We start from the raw sequence: 20,616 nt of genomic DNA, 5'->3' as shown, positions 1-20,616 counted from the left end.
TCACTCATCCCACCCCCCTGCATGGCCCATGGAGCACTACAGGATACTGCCAAAACGTGATGACGAATTGATGCATTTTCAGCTGTCTTGAGCTTCACTCATTTTAGTGTGGGTTGGAAGGATGGGAATGGGAGCTAAGGCCTCACTGTGGCAAGATATTCCCATCTTCCCAGCCCAACTCCCCCGCAAAACAGGCCAGAAATGTTGCATTCTCACTCCTCTAACAGTGTTAGTGCATCAGTTTCTGATTGGCCTATTGGCTAATTGAGTGGGTGTGTTCTCACCCTAGCTTAATGGGGCACAATTTTTTCCAGGCCAGGTGCCATGTTTGTCTTTAGAGGGGTATGCCAGGGTATGATGTAGAGGGTGAAGCCATGACAATAACTAAATATGATTTCATTTTGTTTACAATGACATTTTTTCACAGTTACGTCCCATTAATAAGATTCCTTCATAGAACAAATCAATCCAGAGTTAAATGACCTATTTTAGACATATTATCTGAAGACCAAGCTCTCTGGAAAAGTGCATAATGCTGGGAAAGGTGGAAGGAAAGAGAAGAAGAGGACAACCAGCAGCAAGGGAGATGCACTTGATTACAGCAGTGATGGGTCCATTATTGGAAGATCTGAAGAATCAAGCTGGGGACAGACCGTCCTGAAGAAAATCTATCTATGTGGTCACTATGAGTTGACACCAATGTGATGACACACAATCCCTCAGCAATCTGGAGAAGTCTATAATGCAGGGAAAGATGGAAGGAAAGAGAAGGGGATGATCAGCAAGCAAGATGGATAGACTCAGTTGCAGTGGTGATGGGGGCACTGTTGGGAGAACAGAAGGACCAAACTGGGGAGAAAAGCTATTGTAGATTGCTATGAGTCAACACTGACTTGGTGGCACTCACTTGCTCACTCGGTCAACCAATCAAATGATTAGCATCCAGTCATCTATTCAGTAATTTCCTCCCTTTGTAACATTAACAAGGCCAGACATGGGGATCCATAGACTCCTGCTCCATTGGCTGGAATGAGGAATGCAGCATTGCATCATCAACTTGTGTGTCAAGCCCCACCCCTTTTGGACACACACACACACACAACATTATACCAATACAACAATATGGATAGGGCTCATTTGAACCCCTGCAGACACGGTTGATGCAAACAGAAGTATTCTCCCAATTATCTGAATGGTCCTGTCCCTCATGGTTTTTAAGAGGACCATCAAAATATGGCTAATTCATCATGCCTTTGGTGTGGAATAATTTGACCTGTTCCCTTGACTAATGGAAGTTGTTTTTGCTTTGTAGCCGTTGAATGGGTGATTCCCAGTACTAGATGTTTCTGGGTATTGTTATTTTTATGAACTGTGGTTGCTACTATTTTATTGCCATACAGATGACATGTTTTAACTCAGTTTGCGAGTTGGGATGTGCACCGCTCAGAGTGGGCATCGACTGGAGCAGCTTGTAAGCCCAGTAAAAGAAATAAAGAGAATTAGATAAAAAAAAATGTTTTGAAAGCCATTCCAAAGACATCCAAGGAGGTCATGAAGCTTCAGACTGTGCACTTCTGGTTTGCTTATTAAATAGCTGTATCTGGATAGATCCTGGCACAGCTCAAGACTTGGGGGTGAGGTTTTGGTCTAGGGGTGTGGGGTGATCCTCCCCCCGGTGTGGTGAGTGTGGACTTTGGCTACTTTCCCGTTTGTGGAGATCAAAGGTCCGTGTTTGCGGTGGCCAATCTCCATCTTTCAATGATGGTGGCAACTCCCTCCACCCTGCAGCATTCAGGAGGTAGAGGGGAATCTGTCCTCTTGTTCTTAATGCCACCACCAGGCCGTGCATGTATGCAAACTAGAAGTTCACCATCACTGGGATTCCCTTCCCTTCCCTGAGCTCTGCTGTGGGGAGCTAATCCATCTGCAGCTGTTATCCAGCATGTGGGTACTAACACATGCTCCGTGGTTAAGGGTTGGGCAGCCCAGCTGTGCTTGGCCTTTTTTTTTTTTTTTTAAATGCCTTTGAGTCAGTCTTGACTTCTGGCAACTGCCTGGACAAGTCCCTGCAGTTTTCTTGGCAAGATTTAGGAAGTGGTTTGCCCTTGATTGGCCCGAGGTCATCAGCTGGCTTTTTGCCTAAGGTGGGGCTAGAACTCCCGGTCTCCCGGTTTGTAGTCTGGGGCCTTTACCACTACACCAAACTGGCTTTCTTGTGCTTCACCTACCAGGAGTCTAAAAGTGGTCCAATTCAGGAAGAACCACCCAATGTGATATTTCTACATGCTTCAACTGGTTCTTAGAAACCAAGGATCTCTGTAGGCTTGAGGTGGCTTTAGTGTGGTCAGCCCAATGATACTAATAGTCACAAATGTGCCAAGCAAGTGGGGAATTCCATTTGGAAAACACTGTCACCCAGCTCTGTGGCATCAGCTGCAGTGGGAGCTTTGCTAGCCGCGTTGCAGGGTGGGGTCCCCTGGGATTTCCCTGATTATACCAGATGCTTGAGACAGCTGCCTCCTTGTGATGAAGGCCAGGCTCAGGGAGATAAGCATTTTCTTAGCTCGCCGCAGGAGCGTGGGAACTACAAGAGGATGAGACTGGCACTTCCCTGAGGAATTCACACTGTTGTGGCTCACTGACTTGGGACCTGGGGTTTCAGTCTGGGAAGATTCTTGCTAGAGGTTGTAGCTAATAAACATAGCTGAACTGATTTTGCATTGTCTCTTGGAGTTCCTTGGGCTAGGCCTGACATCAGTCTTCCCAGACTCGTACTACCTTCAAGACGAAGGAGTTTGAATCATGGCAACGGATCCCCAGGGAGCTAATTTGACACCACGGTTATTGGCAGCAGCTCTGCTACAGCATCAACAGCAAGTGGATGCACAAATTAATAACCTACAAGCAGCTATGGGGCAATTAATACAGCAGCTTGGACCAGGAGCCCAGCCACCACCTCCCCCGCTGCTGGTGTTGCTACATTCACCTGGTAGCATGCCAGAGAAGTATGGAGGTGAGATGGAGCAGATGAGAACCTTCCTGGCACAGTGTGAATTCCTCAGGGAGGTGCCAGTCTCATCCTCTTGTAGTTCCCATGCTCCTGCGGCGAGGTAAGAAAATGCTTATCTCCCTGAGCCTGGCCTTCATAATTCCATTCCGTCACACTCCTCCCTGTAAGACAAAGGCACAAATCACTTTTTGTCCACCTGGGTACTTTGGATGGCTGACTGAGGGCTGTTCCCCACGAAATAGGGACAAAAAATGAAGAACAACAGCTAACATTGATTTAATTTGAAATTTAATTAAATTAAAATTACAGTAAAGCAATTAAATATGGCCCATGTATTAAATAATATTTCCGTACAGCTGCATGGGAACTTAAAAGTTGGTGTAAACTTTTGGGGGAATAGGTGGGTCTGTCCCTCCTGAAGCAGCTTTGTTACCTCAACACTGGCTGAGTTCTCCCTGTTGAACATCTTGATGCTTGATATCAAAACTCTGATCTTTCTAACCAATCAATCTGTGCAGATGGATTTCTATTACTATCAGATCTGTTATCAATATGCATACTCTGACATTTGTTTGGCTCGGTGTGTAGTAGAAATGGCCTAGGTGGTCAGATGATTTCCATTTAGGTCTTTGGCCTCTGGACGGTACTATCTTCTCAGGACAAATAGTACCAAGAAGCTAGAAACGAAACCCACCATATTTCAGGTTCTACCTGTGATTCAGCATGTCTGCCAGGGAAGAGCAAAAGACAGGGCTAGAGACATTTCTGCATGAAAAAAATGGCATTTCACAGCATCCCTAAGTCCAGCTCTGTTGCTTCCTTGTGGCAGAGTGGAAATGGGAGCAATGCCAAGAGTCTATATTCCCAGCAGGATCACCCAAGGCATGAAGGTTATCTCAGCTGTCCAGTTGCAGTAAGCAAGCATCTCTAGGAAAAGCAGCAGTGATATAGGAAGATGCCGGAGGCAGATGATCACCTGAGTGACCATGGCAAAGACGACATCTCATGCTGCCCAGAGGAAGGAATTGATAAACCACCAAGAAAACCAAGAACACCAAATGGATAGACAGGATAAAGCGATTATTGACGTAGTGCTGGATGACTGGCTTCTCAGGTTGGATAGCATTCAAGATGCTACTGAGGAACATCTGAGGACCTCTCAGATGGTGTTCATGACGCAGTTGAGCCTTCTGGACATCTAGTCGCTGATGCTACCATGCCGTAGCAGAAATTCAGAAGCTGCAAAGACAAAATTGCAGCGGGATCATGGAAGGAAGCATGAAACAAAGCAAAAACAAAGCTGATAAAACTCGATAAACATGGTACGGACGAAGCCGTAATAACTCTGAGGAGCTGCAGTGTGAAGGCAAAACAAATTATATACAGTACTGTAGAAAACCACTCAAGAGTAAATACTATTAAAATATAAGCATCCATAAAATGTGCAAATGAAATAGAGTCCCCAAATTCTTGAGAGCTAAATTGCCAGGCCTGAAATATCATATAGTAAAAGTTCAGTGTCCTTTTCTCTGAAGGTGATTGGAAAACGCAGCATGAAGCAGAGGAAAAGTGATTTCAAAATGCCAAAGAAACTTGACACGGAGTAGGCCAGACACAGGACTTTTCCTAAAATCTTAATTCCTCACCCAAATCTAAAACCACACAGTTAATGTAACAGAGATCGCATTCCAGTACAGATTGTTGAAATATCAAGTTATAAATAACTCCAGGATTGACCATATGCTATTTAATTCATCAAGTGCTCTCAGTAATGTAAATGCAAATATATCAAAAGAGAATAAGAAAATAAATATAAAGCAGATGGCAATCACCTGAACTAATGAACTGAGTGAATATCACTGCAAGCACTTATACCACATTCCAATTTAAGGAGGAGAATAGCAGTAATGGAAGAACAGATCACAGTTTGTTAAAGATCTGGATTACATGACAAAATGGCAGTCAGCGTGTTAATTCAAACCAAATGGAGCCAACGTTTTAAAGTGTATATCTAAAACAATTTCTTCCAAAGGAAGGAATTTATATATATTTTTTGTTTATCACTGATTTAGGTACCAGAATTTTGCCTCTTGGTCATTAAGGCCCTTATTTAGATAGGGTTTGACTAAAGAGACTCGTGTCTTGCCCTTCTCAACGCAACTACAAGGTTCAAGTATCTGGATCTGTATGGTCCTAAAAGTCATGCCAAAGTACAACAGATGGACAGTGAATTGCATCAATTACCTCCTTGGTGGCACAGCTAAAAAAGCCCATAGCCTACAATGTAATGCTTGTTATCCCTAGGGTTATCAAATATTTGATAATTTATGGCAATATTTACAAACTGTGCATTCCCAACATGGATGTTGTCCTATGATAGATCTTTCCCAGCCTGGTTGCTGAACATTTCTTTGGCATCATGAATTCTTGGCATGAACCAACATAGCTTTAATATTCCTGCCTCTCCTGTATGTTATCGGGTAAATTTGTACACCTAGGGAGGCCATCTAGCTAATGCTAGTGTTTGGAAATAATATTCCTAATGTATTGGAAGTGATGGGTTTATAGATTAGATCCAGAATTATCTTTTTAGAGGGAAGTCATTCAATTTGATCAATTGATAGATCTAGCTTTATCAAATACTGATTGTATTTACTAAGTGTTCTAAACTGATGTGTTAAGAAGGATGCTTGTCTGCAAAATCTCTCATTGGTGAAGCACTTTCTTTTGAGTCTCAAAAAGTGGGAATATGGAACATTAGATGTAAAAGATGACATCTATCGGACCTCAAAAATGAGTTGACATCAGTGGGTTTTCTACAGATGTCTGTGGTAATCCGGTTATTCTTAAGGACAACCACAGTATCTAACAAAACACGGTTTGGATGTTGGTCTGTAACATCTTCTGAGATCCCACAGGTGATTGCTGGAAATCTCATGAGTGCTGGTGCTCTGATTAGATTTAAGCCTTTTTAATTTTTAAAATTAAACAGTTGGGGGAGTTTGCTGCAGAGGCCCTGACACCCACAGATCATATATCGTCAATTGCTGTGGTATGGCAAAAACTGGTAAGTCTTCCGTGCAGCCTTCCTCAACCTACCTACTGATGCTGGTTGGGAATTCTGGGATCTGTTATCCCAACTGCTTTGGAGGGTGCCAGGTGGAGAAGGTTACCTTAAGCAGTGTTACTTATCTGACTGCAGACAAGGCAGCTTCAGAAATTCAAGTGTGTTGGAACTCACGAGGCTGGTGTGGGAGGCTGCGTGTTGTAATCCACTGTGAAACTGTTCGTGTTTCCATTCCCATCACGGATCAGGACCTCTGCTGAAGGAAAGCAGCAGTTTGACCTGCAGAGGAGACAAACGTAGAAGAGGGCTAAGCGGGAGAGGGTAAAGTGGATGACCAAAGTTTTGGTGCGCTCATGGGGGTTGGAAGGCAGGATGGAAAAGCAGAAAAGAGATTATAAACTGGGCATGAAAATCTGCACCTCTTCAGATATTACTGGATTCTTGCCTTGGGTGACCAGCAGACTTGGATAAGAACTGCAAATTGCCTACTCTTGATAGAAATGGTATTAGTTATTTGGTAACTAATAGTTAATTAGGTATTATTACTGGTAGTTATTTGGTAACTAATAGTTAATTAGGTATTATTACTGTATTTAACTTAAGAGATCGAAATGGCTGCCCATCTCACAATAGTGACTCTGGACGGTTCTATCCGTTCAATCGTGTCCGATTCTCTGCAATTCTATGAACTAGCTCCATATTTCCCAATCTTGTACGGCTTCTTTCAGTTGTTTTATGTTCCTATTGATGTTGGCTTTGATGGTGTCTAGCCACCGTGTTTTTTAGAGACCTTGTTTCCTTTTACTGCTGACCGTTCTGAGCAAAATTATCTTTTCCAGTGAGTTTGATGGCTGAAATAAGCAAGGTGGAATTTTGTGATTTTGCCCTCCGGTGATATGTCTGGTTTTATATGCTCCAGGACTTGCTTATTTGTCACTTTTGCTGTCTAAGGAATGTGCAGGAGCCTTCTCCAACACCACAGCTTGATTTTCCTCCTGTCTAGTTTTTTTCATGGCCCAACTTTTGCAACTGTAGGTAGCTATGGGAAATTTGATAGTGTGGACTAATCTGCATTTAGTTGCCACGCTGATGTCCTTGCTTTTCCATAGTTGATTCATGCTCATCATTGCTGTGCGACCCAGTGCGATTTGACGTTTTATTTCTGGACTGCATTCACTGCTTTGATCAATCTGCGATCCTAGGAAAGTGAATTCTTGCATGCATTTGATCTCTTCACCGTCAACTGCTATTCTGACATTTCCATTCCTCGTGGTGGTCATGACCTTGGTCTTTTTGATGTTCAAAAAGAGGCCAAATTTTTCGCTTTCTTTTTTAATCCTTTTGATCAGATGTTTCAGGCCTTCTTTGGTTTCTGAGAGGAGAGTTGTGTCGTTAGTATATTGAAGATTGTTGATGCTATTTCTTCCAATCTTTCTTCTCATTTTTGATTCTTCAAGTTCCAGCTTCCTCATGATCACTTCGGCATACAGGTTGAACAAGAAAGGTGAAAGAATGCAACCTTGCCACACTCCTTTCTCTATCTTGAACCAATCAGGGTCTCCATATGGTGTTCGTACAATGGCTACCCATTTGTGTACAGATGTGTTGGCACCCCCAGGTCTTCTAGAGCTCTCCACAGCTTCTCATGTTTGACATAATCAAAAGCTTTCTTGTAGTCAATAAAGCAGATGTAGATGATCTTTTGATATTCCTGACATTTTTCCATGATCCAGTGTAAATTTGCAATATGGTCCCATGTGCCGTGACCCCTTCTGAAGCCAGCTTGAACATCTGGTAATTCCCTTTTGATGGTTGGTAGCAGACATTGTTCTATGATCTTAAGGAGAATCTTGCTAGTGTGAGGGATGAGGGCAACTGTGCAGTAATCAGAGCAATCCTTTTTTGGCAAGGGAATGAACACTGATTGTTTCCAGTCCTGTGGCCATGTGTTCGTTTCAAAACTTTCTGGCACAAGGCTGTGATGGTTGTAGGTGGTACAGGCCATAGCAATTCTGCAGAGATGGTCTCAACACCCGGGGCCTTGTTGTTTGGCAGTTGGCTCATTGCCCACACGACTTCTTCCTGAAGGATGGCCGGTTCTATTTCTGCTTCCCTTTTCTCATCATCCTGAGGAGGCTGGGCCTCTTTGCTGCTGGCCTACAGCTCTTCCATACATTCTCTCCATCTGTTCTTGACACCTTGTTGGTCAGACAGTTCTTTCCCTTGCTTGTTTTGGATGGTGCTTTTATGAGCAGTAAATGGGGTTCGAATCCTTTTGGCTTGTACAAATGCACTCCTGACATGGCTGTTCAAGCAGTCCTCTTCTAGCTGCTGGCAACGCTGGACCCAGTGAACTTCGTTGTCTTTTCTTGCTGCTCTTCGGAAATCTGCATTCACTCTCTGTGCTTCCTCCCGTTCGCCTGCTGCTTCGGCTGCTTTTCTTCGCTTGGCTATTCCAGTGGTTTCATCGGAGAGCCATTTGTGCTTTTTCTCTGCCTTCTTGTCTGGTGTGTGTTCAACTGCTGTTTCAATGACCATTGATTGAATTTCTTGCCGCAGGTCATCGGGCATCTTCTCAGCAGTGTCCAGCAGTTCAAACCTATTTTTCACCTTAATTACATACATGGAAGGGATGTTGGTGATGTCAAACTTCTTTGGTGGTGCTGTCTTTTTGATGGTACATAATTTGGCTCCGATCTTAGCCACCATCAATTCATGATCTGAATCGCAATCGGCACCCAGGTATGTCTTGACGTTGAGGACTGAACTGGTCCATCGATGGCTGCATAGAACATAGCTGATCTGATTACGATGTAGTTTATTGGGTGAGGTCCAAGCGTATAAGTGACGCTTGTGTGGTGTGAGCCAGGTAATCATGATTCAAAATTGATTTTTGTGGCAAAATTGTACCAAATGATCACCTGCATTGTTCTTCTCCCCAAGTCCAAAGCTTCCAGTGATGCCTATTTCCAGTCGGCTGCCAACCTCTGCATTAAAATCACCCAGTATGTAAACGACATCTTTTTTGGGCACTTGCTTCACAGTTTTTTCGATGCTGGCATAGAAACCCTCTATTTCAAGCTCTGTTGCATCAGTTGTTGGGGCGTAGACTTGGACAACTGTGATTTTGAGGGGCTGGGCACAGATTCGGATGGTCATAATCTCTGGATGGCTAACACAGTTTAAATGGCAACTGAGGATCAATCATCAACAGTAAATTAACAAAACCTTACAGGCTCAGTTAAGTTCCTGACCCCCATGCCTGGGAAATAGACAGGTCTTAAGAGTTTTCTGAAAGGCTGGCAGAGTCAGAGGGTAATGGTGTCCTAAAGGGCATGTGCATGACCCAAAGGACACATTTTATGGGTCCTCCTAGATGACATTCTTTAATCGATGGGACCTGGAGCATGTTCCTCGTGTCAGACCTGATGGAGCAAATCGAAACAATTGGAGAAATGTGGTCCCTCAGATACCAGCCCCATGCCATGAAGGGCTCTGTAGGTAACAACCAACACCTTGAATTCCCAGAAACATATTGGAAGCCAGTGCAGGTCATGGAGCAAAGGTGTAACATGGACATCATGAAATGTGCCCATAGCTGCTTGTGCCACCACAATCTGGACCAATTGCAACTTCTGGATGGTCTTCAAGAGAAGTCCCATGTATGGTACATGTAGTAGATATACAGAAAACCTGTTGCTCAAGGGGGTGGCATGCAGAAGATCCCCAATCAAATCCCTAGCATCTCATTCTCTAGGTAGCAGGGAAAGACCCCTATAGTATTTCAAACCATAGAGTTGCTACAGTAAACGCCAGGGGATGCAAACAGCAATCCTCAATCTAATTTCAGAAGGCCTCTGCAAACAATTAACTTAATTCTAGTCACCCAGAGTCCCCTATTGTGGGTGAGATGGGCGGCGGAGAAATCTAATAAAATAAATAAATAAAATAAATAAACTTGCAACTCAAGCAAAAGATGGAGAGGGAAAGGGAGAAGAAAAAGAAGGGCGGGGAGGGGAGAGAAAAAGAAATAGTTCAGAAAAAGAAAGAAGGTAGATACTCCTGTCTGGGATCTTCTAACTTTGCCATCTACTGGCTTCAGATTCACCTACCAATACAGTAGCATACAATACCCAAGATTGCCACCAAGACAATGCAGCCCTTGTCTGAAAAATGTTCATCCTACTAGACCAGTGTTTCTCAAACTTGGCAACTTTAAGACACGTGGACTTCAACTCCCAGAATTCCCCAGCCAGCCAGCCAGCCAGCCAGCCAATTCTAGGAGTTGAAGTCCACATGTCTTAAAGTTGCCAAGTTTGAGAAACACTGCACTAGAGCAAGCTGGTGGTGATTGCCTTTGTCTAAACAGGTTCTTCCTATATTACATTTACAGGATGGACAAAATTCAATGTGGAAGGCCAGAGAGAATGCCAAATGATGGGCTCTTGCAAGACTTTTTTAACATCTAGAATGTTACTCCTGCCCTTCCCTCCCCAAGAAATATATACATGATTAATGTATAGAGAATTTCACAGGGGGTTCCTTGTTGCTTTCTGTGTGGAAAGCCTAACTGTGTAGAAGAAACATCATATCTGAGTGGACATCAGAAATGCCCACAAGACAGGAAATTTCAAATGTGATGCGCTAAGCTTCTATATTGGATAGATAGACAGACAGACAGACAAACAGAAAGAAGCTTAGGTTAAAAACAAGCAAGATAAATAGTCAAGATAAATATAACATTGGTCATGGGATCAAAACTAAAAGCAAAAATCACATACATAAACTGGGAATCTAAACTTTCAAAAGTGAAAGAACCAGCTGTTTGTGCAGAGGAAGAGTCATAACAATCCTGCCCCCAAGACTGGATGGAACAACCAAGCCTTTACTGTCTTCTGAAAATCAGAAGGGGAAGGTCATTTGAACATCTGGGGGAAACTATTCCAGAGGAGGGAAGGCAGCCACTGAAAAGACATGCCTAGCTCAGCATCTCCAATCTGGTGCCTTCCAGATGTGTTGCAGACAAACTTGCAGAATTCCCAGTGAGCGGGACCTTTGGAATTCCTGGAGTTGTTGCTCAAGTACATCTGGAAAGCAGCAGGTTGATGACTGCACATTCTGTAATGCAGATGTTCAGAAAGCAGAGATACGAACTTATAGTCACAGATGAGCTTCTTAGTGTTGCCCTCGTCTCGGTGGCAAGATAAAGCGCTGGGATTTGGGTCGATCTGGACAATAACAGCAGCTTCAGCATCCTCAGCAGAAAATGTCATGCGCCAGATGTGCTGAGAGCAGTCGGGTTTGTGCTGGCTGCCAGCTCCACACGGCATATCGAATCGGAGAAACTGATAGACTGGTGGGATCTTTTCGATTTCCTGCAGGAGGAGCACATATTCACTAACTCTACTGATGAGTAGACATTTGTGCCTGACTGAATGGCAACACCAGTCCCACATACAGTAGCTGATCTCAATAAGCGAATCAAGGATGGATGTGGAGGCAACCAGATAATCTGAGGACTGTTGCTAGACTGGGAAGTTGAAAACACATCCTGGAAGAGGGCAAGGACTAATCGCTTCTGTACTGTTGCCAAGAAAAATTAAGTGGAGATGCCAGTAGAAGAGACTATCTGTAGCTCAGGGTTGAACAGTGGAGTCCTTGAGATTCTCTGAGCTTGGTTGTTTTCCTGCAGATGTCTCATTACCCTACTAGTAACATCCTTAGTGCTGCACTGAAGATGTTACCTAGTGGAGTAATGAAATGTCTGCAATAAAACAACCAGGCTCAATAAGCGGAGATGCCCATGTAAACCCTAGCAGTTGAACTCAATTCCCAGAAGACTTTAGTCATCTATAAATATTACCATCCTTTTTGCCACTATGACTTTCATATAGAATCCTGGGCTGTCAGACCTCCTAAAGCCTTGAGGATGCGCTCTGACCGTATTCATATGAGGAACCTGACTATGCTTAGTGTTAAGCGTGGATCAAAGATTGATTCTTGGACGCCATGAACATAGACAATACAGAAATGCACATCTAGCTATAGTTTGCTGGTTGCTTTCTTATGTAGCCTTTTTATTTGGCTAGAGCAGTATTTTTCAACCTTGGGAATTTTAAGATGCGTGGACTTCAACTCCCAGAATTCCCCAGCCAGAATTCCCCAACTCCCAGAATTCCCCACGCATCTTAAAGTTCCCAAGGTTGAGAAACACTGAGCTAGAGTAAGATGTTCTCACTGTTGTTTTTTTTCCCCCTAAAGCCAACAAACCAAAAAGAGTAGGAGCTGCAAGTTGGGAAACCTTCACCCCAAAATTTTGTTTTTCAAATTCCCCATCGGTTAATTTAAAACAAAGTGGCTCCATTTTTAACTGTGCTTGTATCCTCTCTTGTCTTCCTGGAGGAACAACAGGTACTTTCCCTAAGATATTGGTCTGAATCTTGACAAGGTACAGAACCAAAACTGGAGCTGCCAAACCAAGAAAAAAAACATGATTGCAGATTATGATTCCCTTCTTAACCATGATCTGTACCTAGTCTGGGTTCAGGTTATGTACTAAGCGATATCCAGGTCTGACGTTTCAAGGGGTTGTTAAGTGAAACATAACATGACCATGCCTGACTTACGATGTCAGTTCTGGCTGTGGTCGCTAAGTGAATCATCCACAGTTGTTAAGTGTGACATCACGTGACCGTGACTTGCTAATTCCTGCCAGCTTCCCCATTGACTTTGCTGGTTGGAAGCTGGCTGTGAAGGTCACAAATGGTTATCACATGACCGCGGGACCCTGTGACTGTTGTAGATGCATGTCAGTTGCCAACCAACTGAATTTTGATCACATGACTGTGGGGATGCTGCGACAGCTGCAAGTTCATTGACTGGTCGTAACTTCAAACAGAGCAGTCAGTAAGTGAGGACTACCTGTAACAGCGGGCCCCTTTAAGGAAAGCTTCTACAAAGCCAGTGTATCAGCAAAAAAAGCTGAACTCCTCACCCCGGCTGTCATTACTTCCTGTAGCAGACGTTGGGCTGGCCGAGACAGTCCTTCATACCCAGTACAAATGTGGACTCGACTGGCAGCTGAATCTTTCTTCAGCTGACGGAGCCTTGTCCTCCCTTGCACCTGAAGGCAGCAGCCTAGCCTTGGTGCTGCTGTTGGAGATCTGAATCCAATGGGCCTGACTTTCCCCCCCCTTCATGGCCTACTAATCACAAGAGGGCAGCAGGGTGTAGATACGTAAAGATTTCCTCTTGATCATTCTGCCTGCTCTTTGTTTTATGAGATGACTAACCTCTGATCATTTCCTTCTGTGTTTGTTCCCAGGCATCCTGCACTGAAGTCTTTGATTCATCCTTGGTAGGATGTGGCTAGCTAGGTGCTAGGCCAGTGTTTCTCAACCTTGGGAACTTCAAGATGTGTGGACTTCGACTCCCAGAATCCCCCAGCCAGCCATGCTGGCTGGGGAATTCTGGGAGTCGAAGTCCACACATCGTAAAGTTCTCAAGGTTGAGAAACATTGTGCTAGGCTTTGCAATTCCTATAATGCCTTCCCTGTAAATAAATCTCCTTGTTGCAGCTATAAAACCTGCTTCACTAACCAATGCTCCAGGAACGCTAACATGACCCACTTCTACCTCCAGCAGCTGAAGAGAGTGTGGGTTTCCAATAACTTGTAGCCACCTTCCACCAACTTTCACCACCAACCGCCCAGAGTCACTCTGCAGTGAGACGGGCGGTGACAAATTTAAAATATAAATAAATCTGCTCTCTGATACAGCTGCCTCATTCTACCTCACGGCAGGACCGGCCCTGAAGGGCTAGCCCTATAACAAGGCCTTCCCTGAATATCTCAGGATGTCATGGCTCATACTGGAAGAGTTGCTGCCTTCAGTAGAGGGGACCTAATCTCACAGGGCCTAAAGCATTTTAAAAAACTCTTTTCCACTGAGCCAAGAAAAGATTTTTAAAGCAAGTGGTGATGAGCTTATGGGATAAAAGGCAAGAAACTTTCCAACTGAGCTGATCTCTGATTGGTCCACATCATGGGTGTCTGAGAAGCTGGTTCTTGACTGGCTTATTGCCCAGGTAAACTTCTATCCTGAGGAAATGCCAAGAATATGAAAGCATTTATTTTAAGGACAGAGAAAAAAAATAAGTTGGTGGCACAATTGTTGGATAGGGTTTTCCAAGGTAGGAGGCAATATAGGGCACACGCACATATTTGCAGAAGATTAGCAGCAATTTGGGAATCAACTGGGTAGAGCTGAGACTCACCAAGACTGTTTCAGGAATGACAGTGATGGGCAGCGTCAAGTAGTTTTGAGCTGAACTGGTTTTAGCTGAAAATGTTGCAAGACTGAAAGAAGGGTTGGTGATGATTGTTAATAATGCAGGCATATCTTTGGAAAAGTGATATGAAAAGGCCCCCCTACCCCAGACAACTCAGCACACAGGTTGCTATTCAGGGCTGTTTCTCACCCAGTTTCAAATTTACAATAATTGAAAGAAGTCAATAAAATTACAAAACATGGCCTTTGGACTGGCTTTCTCCAAGATTAGGTACCGGTAGTCCCTGGGTTAAGAACACCTAGTTTCTGGCAACCCATAGTTAAAAACAGAGCCTACTGTAGCAAAATTTGAGTTAAATGCACAATGGTTAAACTTAAATACACAATGGTTCAAGTTAATTACACAATACTACTCATACAGTATCTATATACTACTAAAACTCTTGTGTCTGTAACCTTGAGCTGGGCAAAACAGTGCATCGTAGGTCAACAATTTTTGAACCAAGCTACCTCAAATGGGCTAACTTACAGAATAAATCCAAAATCCAGCACCCATTACTCCTGTAGGATTGAAATTTGGGAAATTTGTGGATGCTTCAGCAATGCTGCACTGCCATAGTCAGCCCAGGTCATGTGATTGCCATGGGCATATCCCTGACCTCTTTCCTGCCTCCCTCTGTCCCCTGTGCCCAACTGGCTGGTGGCAAGGCCTGACAGATGAGCAGCGATTGGTTGGTTTGGAAATGAGGCAGAAATTTGAAATCTCTTAACAGTGGTGGGTGTTGAGGGAAGAAGGAGGGAGCAACTTGGATGCCTGCTGGCAAGTTAGGGCTGGCTGGGGGACACTGGTGATCGAGGGGTAAGCCCTCTTCCTCCCTCGAGGGACACACCAGAATGGGGAGGGGGTGCAGTTTTCCTCATGCTCTGCAGTCCCCTTTGTTCCACCTCCCGCTAGCAAAGTGGCAGGCAGTTCCACGGGTCAGTCGAGGAGGAGGAGGCTTCCTCGGGGCTCTCCTGAGGGTTGTGAGGGGAGGGCAAAGCCTATATTATGTGTGGGAAGGAAGGAAGGAAGGAAGGAAGGAAGGAAGGAAGGAAGGAAGGAAGGAAGGAAGGAAGGAAGGAAGGATGGATTTCTGATGCTGTCTGCCAGCTTCCCACAAGCAAAGTCAGTGGGGAAGCCAGCAGCAAGTCATAAGTCGCTCACATTCCCACTGCTTTTTTGCCCTTGGTCATTCTGTTTCTCTGTTTAGTAAGGAAATATCTCTGAAATGATGACCCAATGGGTCATGGGTTGTTTAGTTATACAACACTGTTCCAGCTTACATACAAGTTTTACTTAAGGACAGACCTTGGGAACAGAATTTGTTCTTAAACTGGAGACTACCTGTAATTGAACTGCAATCCTATCTGGTTTAAGATTCCATCTCAGGAATCCTTCCTTTTAATCCAAGCAAAACTATAGATAAATGTCTAATAGAAGGTTGCCTGAAAATGGTATGAATGATAAGGTAGGACGTGGTTTTCTAACAAATGGGTTTGTATATTGCACTGAACCAAAATGTCATTGCTTGGGTTTTGGATCAGTGTGCTGTGCAAACCCCGCCATTATGGTTTAGAAACATGTGTGAATCCAGTTCATTATGTTTCTCCAAGAAAGCATGATGGAACGGGTGGAACCTTTACAGAGGGAGATCCAAACTTGAAATAAGGAGAAATTTCCTGACTGTGAGAACTATTTCGCAGTGGAACAGCCTGCTTCCTGGAGTTGTGGGTGGGGCTCCATCACTGGAAGTTTTCAAGTAAAGGTTGGGCAGCCCTTTGTCTGGGGTAGCATGAGTTGAACTGGAACCTCTCCAAGATTCCTTCCAATCCTGTGACTCCATGGCTGCATACTGCTATACGTTTAGGGCAACATAAAGTCAATAAGTCAGATCACTGAACTTTGTAATATTTACATTGGCTGGGAAGGTCCTCTGGAGTTTCAAGCATACCTTGTGATATAGCAATGGAATGGGAGAGATTTTAATAAAGCAGGCAGTGTTCTACTTCTGCTACTCTGAATGACGACTTCTTCCTATCTGGACAAAAAAAAATCTGCGCCAAATAGTGGTTGTAATTTCCCTTTGCCATTGTTCTCTTGGTACCGATGTGGGAACTGCTGTGTGGTCTATGTCAGTGTTTCTCACCCTCAGCAACTTTAAGGTATATGGACTTCAACTCCCAGAATTCCCCAGCCAGCATGCTGGCTGGGGAATTCTGGGAGTTGAAGTCCGCACATCTTAAAGTTGCTGAGGTTGAGTAACACTACTTTATGTTGATATTGGATTTAGCTAGGGAAGACCATGGTCCAAATCCCCACTTAGCTATGAAGTTCACTGGGTGACTTTGGGCAAATCCTAGGGCCTTTCCACTCGCACCTAACCACAGGACAGAAATGCCATGGCATCATCTTTCTCGTGCCACGTCACCATGATGTTGCCCTCGTCTCATCCCCAGCCCGTGTGTGAGCCAGTCTTGAGTCACACTGAGCTGTATTGGTATAAAAGTAGCTTTTCCTCTCCTTCTTTTGACACCATCTAAGGGGAGCCCCAAAGTATGTCAAATCTGTTAGGCTTTGTTACCCATTACTCTGGAGGGGAGGTAGGTGTGATGGAATGTAGATTATTGGCAGTAATTAGAAGTGAGGCAATTAGAACTGAATCAGGAATGGGGACATGAAATCTCATGTTGATATAGTCCTATGCTGGTTTGAGGGTGGATGGGGAGGCCTCCGTGTCAGCAGTGGGGAAGGGCCCTCAATTTTTCAGCCACATTTACTTGACAGAGGTAGGGCAAGGATAAAATGGAGGAAAAATCATGAGACCCAGAAGGGAGTAGGGATACAAACAAATAAGCGTAACAGTGCAATTGTTTACAGAGAACGTGCATGTTTCTTTCTGAGGTGGTAGAGTAACACTTTCTTTTAGAGTGTTACTCTAAGGAGACCTTGAAGGTCTCATTAGAAAGCCAACAAAATCTTGTATTCAGCCTTGTTACAGCCCCAAAGATGGACCTTTTGGAAAACATGTGAAGAAGCCACCTCCAACCTGGTTCCAATCCTAGTATGGGTTTAGAATTACTCCCAAATAGCAAAACTCTTGAAATGTTCACCTCCAAATCCTGGCACTGGACTCCAGTTTAAATTCTCATGACTGTCCTGGATCTCCTAGTGCCTTGATTTCTAAAATTTTGGTACTGCTGTCCTACCTTGAGGCAAAGCTGGGGCTGTCTGCAGGTGCCGCAAAGGATGCAGTGAGAATGGTGCTCTCTCCTTTCGCCAGAGAAAGATGTTCTGGTGTAAAGCTCTGTGTGAAGCCCAGGACATCCCAGACTTTAAAAGTGAATTTATCAGCTGCTCCATCATTCACCACCTGGACAGAGACCTCTAGGTTCCCACCGGGCAGCAATGTACCTTGGAAACATATGGCATATCACAGATGGGGAGTCCTTGAGGGATAACTTGCAATTAAAGGTGACTGAGTTGTAATATAATGGTGGTCTTCAACACTTGGTGCCAGTGGCTCCATTGAACTTGCTGGTCCTCACACTTGGTGCCACTCAAAGACAATGGTTATCATGGGGGAGGGAATATCCTAGTCCCCACATGGCTGCTATGGGGGGGAGTGGTCAGTCTCAAAACAACCAGCTATCAGCAGGCATTTCTCAAAAGCCAAATTCATTTATTAGAAGGCAACCCCTCCCAAGTTCTACGCCCCTTCAAGATCCTCTCCATCCTCCTGCCCCTTACTTTAGTTTGTTTTTCTGAGAAGACAGGCACCTTTGCGACCTAACTGCACCTGCAATTTTTAATTTTCCAAGACTGACCGGGACTCTATGGAGACTCTATGGAGCTGAAACACTATTGTAAATAAAGCAGATTCTAGAGGCCGGGAATGTGTTTTACAGCGTGTCGACTTCCTTTTTCATTCTGTTTAAATAACTGCTAAGAAAGGAGATGGAAAGAGAAAGTGGGCTGGTTGGTCACTGAATAGCAAGGCAAACAGATATGGGTATCCTGGGGTCTGCAGGTGTTGCATTTATACCAACAGTTTTGTCTGCCTTGAATGGTAAAATTGAGAAAATTGCTCCTGTTTTTAATTTTTTTAAAGACCCTCCCATTTTTTTCTGGGATAAGAATTTGCTCCGACTCATTTTCTATTCTCGCCTCTTCCATTCTCTCTGGTTTCCTTCTCCTCCCTTCCCTCTATTGATGCTTCCTTGCTGTAGATGGGAACCTCCAGGTGAGGCTGGCCAGCGTTTTTTTACTGCCTCTTCGTAAAATATGACCTAAGCAGATGCGGCTGCATAAATTATTACTGGAAATCTGCAGCTGCTGTTTTAGCTGTAGTTGCTCAGCAATGCCCATTCACTGCCAGTGTCAAACTTCTGAATGATTACTACCTACTAATTCATCACCCTTGTCTACTTCTTGCATTTAATTTCTTTCTGAACTCAATTTTTATAATTCCTCGCATCCCACCGTGGGGTAAAAGTCCGAGCATCTAATCAAGTGGATTATATTCCACTAAAATGTAAGCTTGCAACTGTTTTTGGGCTGAGGCCATCTTGGAGCAGCACATCAAGTCTGCAAAATAGATGGAACTAAGAGTAAGAAGTTGGATGGTGCTAGAGTAGAAACTAAAGTTGGTTTCATTTCCTCTAAATGTCAGATCAGATTATAACTACGTATTTACTATGGATTGACATTTTGAGGCCCACGTGTTGCTCTGGAGCCCTCAAGCTGTAGACCAGTGTTTGTCAAACTTGGCAACTTCAAGACATGTGGACTTCAACTCCCAGAATTCTGCTGGGGAATTCTGGGAGTTGAAGTCCACTTGTCTTAAAGTTGCCAAGTTTGACAAACATTGCTGTAGACCTTGGCTTATGTTTCAACATTCTTAGTGGGTCTATGGATCCTGAAGGGAAGTAGGTAGAGGTAGGTCTCAATGGAGGCGAAGAGGTAGGTCTGCTAGATCTGGACTGCAAACATTCAGATGACCATTAGATGGCAGCAAATGCTATATTTGTTTTCTGTACCTCTTTGCTGCCATCTGGTGGACGTTTGATTTTTGCAGGCAGATCTGGTCGTCTCAGGAGGATCACAATGGGACTTACTGTTTTGGTCTGCCGGGGGCAGAATCCGCACTAACTCCACATGGATGGGATTTATGTTGAGACGTGAGAAAGGCAGGCGGCCAGGAGACAGACCTTCCACTTTCAGCATTGGAGACTGGAAGGTAAAATGGGAGTTAATGGGTTTTACATTGACTGTCTCTTGCATCCTGAAAAGAGAGGAGATTATTCTGCTGTTCCGGGCAGATGCACAGATGCCGAGAAGCTGCCTTTTAAATAAAGATAAATCGAGTCCTCTAAAGGCTTAAGAAATTATAGCTGTAGTCATTTTTGCAGTTTGTAATAGCTGGTTACAGAAGGAAGCCTTGACTCTGCTTTTTTTTTCCTTTTTCCTTTTTGAGCATTTATCTTAATCCTTTGTATGAGTAGTTTTAATTGGAGCAATCTGGCCTTTTTTTTTTTTTTTAAAATGGTGATCTTTTACATTGTCATTGCATTTCTTTGGCTGATTATTTATTTATGGTATTTGACTGGCTCAAAGTCCCCCAGGGAACCTCTGTGACTGCAGGGGGCTAGAAGCTGGATCTCCCCACTCCTAGTCCAGCACCTTCCTCCTTACCTCATACTGGCTCATATTCTCACAAAAGATGAGGTGTGACGAAAGGATACTATGGTAATCAGGAATGGCTTCTCATTCATTTTACCCTGGTTAAAGGTAGAGGTCCTGGTCTGCTTTGATCCTTTTAAACTTTGTAAATCTTGTATAGTTTTGCTGTTTTTGTACCCCATTTGGGGTTCACTTTCAATGGGAAGCAGGCAAAAGCCAGTAGAAATGAGCGTATAGATAAATATTGGCACCCCCTCCCCCGAATGAACTTGAGGTCCAGGCCAAAAGGCCTTCCAGATCTATGACCCCCGGATTGGCTCCGAAGAGCGTTGGTGGCTGAGCGTGAGTGAGCAACCAGGTCTTCAAGACTAGAGCAGAGTGATTCTGCTGGCTTGATAAAATTAAAGTGCAAAGGCTAACCCCCCCCCCCTTTATGGTTCAGTGGGTATGTTTGGCATGTGGGGGGCAAGCGGAGGGTGCCCTCACAAAATGGCTCCCATTGGAAAGCTTGCAGATTCCCCCAGTGGTTAT

At 44.1% G+C, this 20,616-nt stretch overlaps 1 protein-coding gene across 2 annotated transcripts in view; it reads right to left on the bottom strand.

The window, feature by feature from the left end:
• Window positions 1-3,315: 3,315 nt before the first annotated feature.
• LOC112541839 (von Willebrand factor A domain-containing protein 7-like) overlaps window positions 3,316-20,616 on the bottom strand; it is a 36,846-nt gene continuing 19,545 nt past the window's right edge. Inside the window, exons 13-18 of one of the 2 annotated variants that reach the window (XM_088128590.1) lie at window positions 19,521-19,635; window positions 17,613-17,817; window positions 14,353-14,434; window positions 11,232-11,452; window positions 6,252-6,356; window positions 3,316-4,249 (exon numbers count right to left, since the gene is read on the bottom strand). In XM_088128590.1, the coding sequence (XP_087984716.1) occupies window positions 4,243-4,249; window positions 6,252-6,356; window positions 11,232-11,452; window positions 14,353-14,434; window positions 17,613-17,817; window positions 19,521-19,635 (735 nt within the window). In that variant the 3' untranslated portion in view covers window positions 3,316-4,242. The remainder of the gene's footprint in view (window positions 4,250-6,251; window positions 6,357-11,231; window positions 11,453-14,352; window positions 14,435-17,612; window positions 17,818-19,520; window positions 19,636-20,616) is intronic. The other variant, XM_088128589.1, reaches the window with a different exon arrangement.

Source organism: Python bivittatus, unplaced genomic scaffold (genome assembly GCF_059951505.1).
Source record: "Python bivittatus isolate LINGU-HERP-01145 unplaced genomic scaffold, Pbiv_v1 ctg000750_np1212, whole genome shotgun sequence".
NCBI classification, from domain to species: Eukaryota; Metazoa; Chordata; class Lepidosauria; order Squamata; family Pythonidae; genus Python; species Python bivittatus.
The sequence above is the reverse complement of the archived record's forward strand: the minus strand, read 5'-3'. Positions and strand labels throughout refer to the sequence as shown.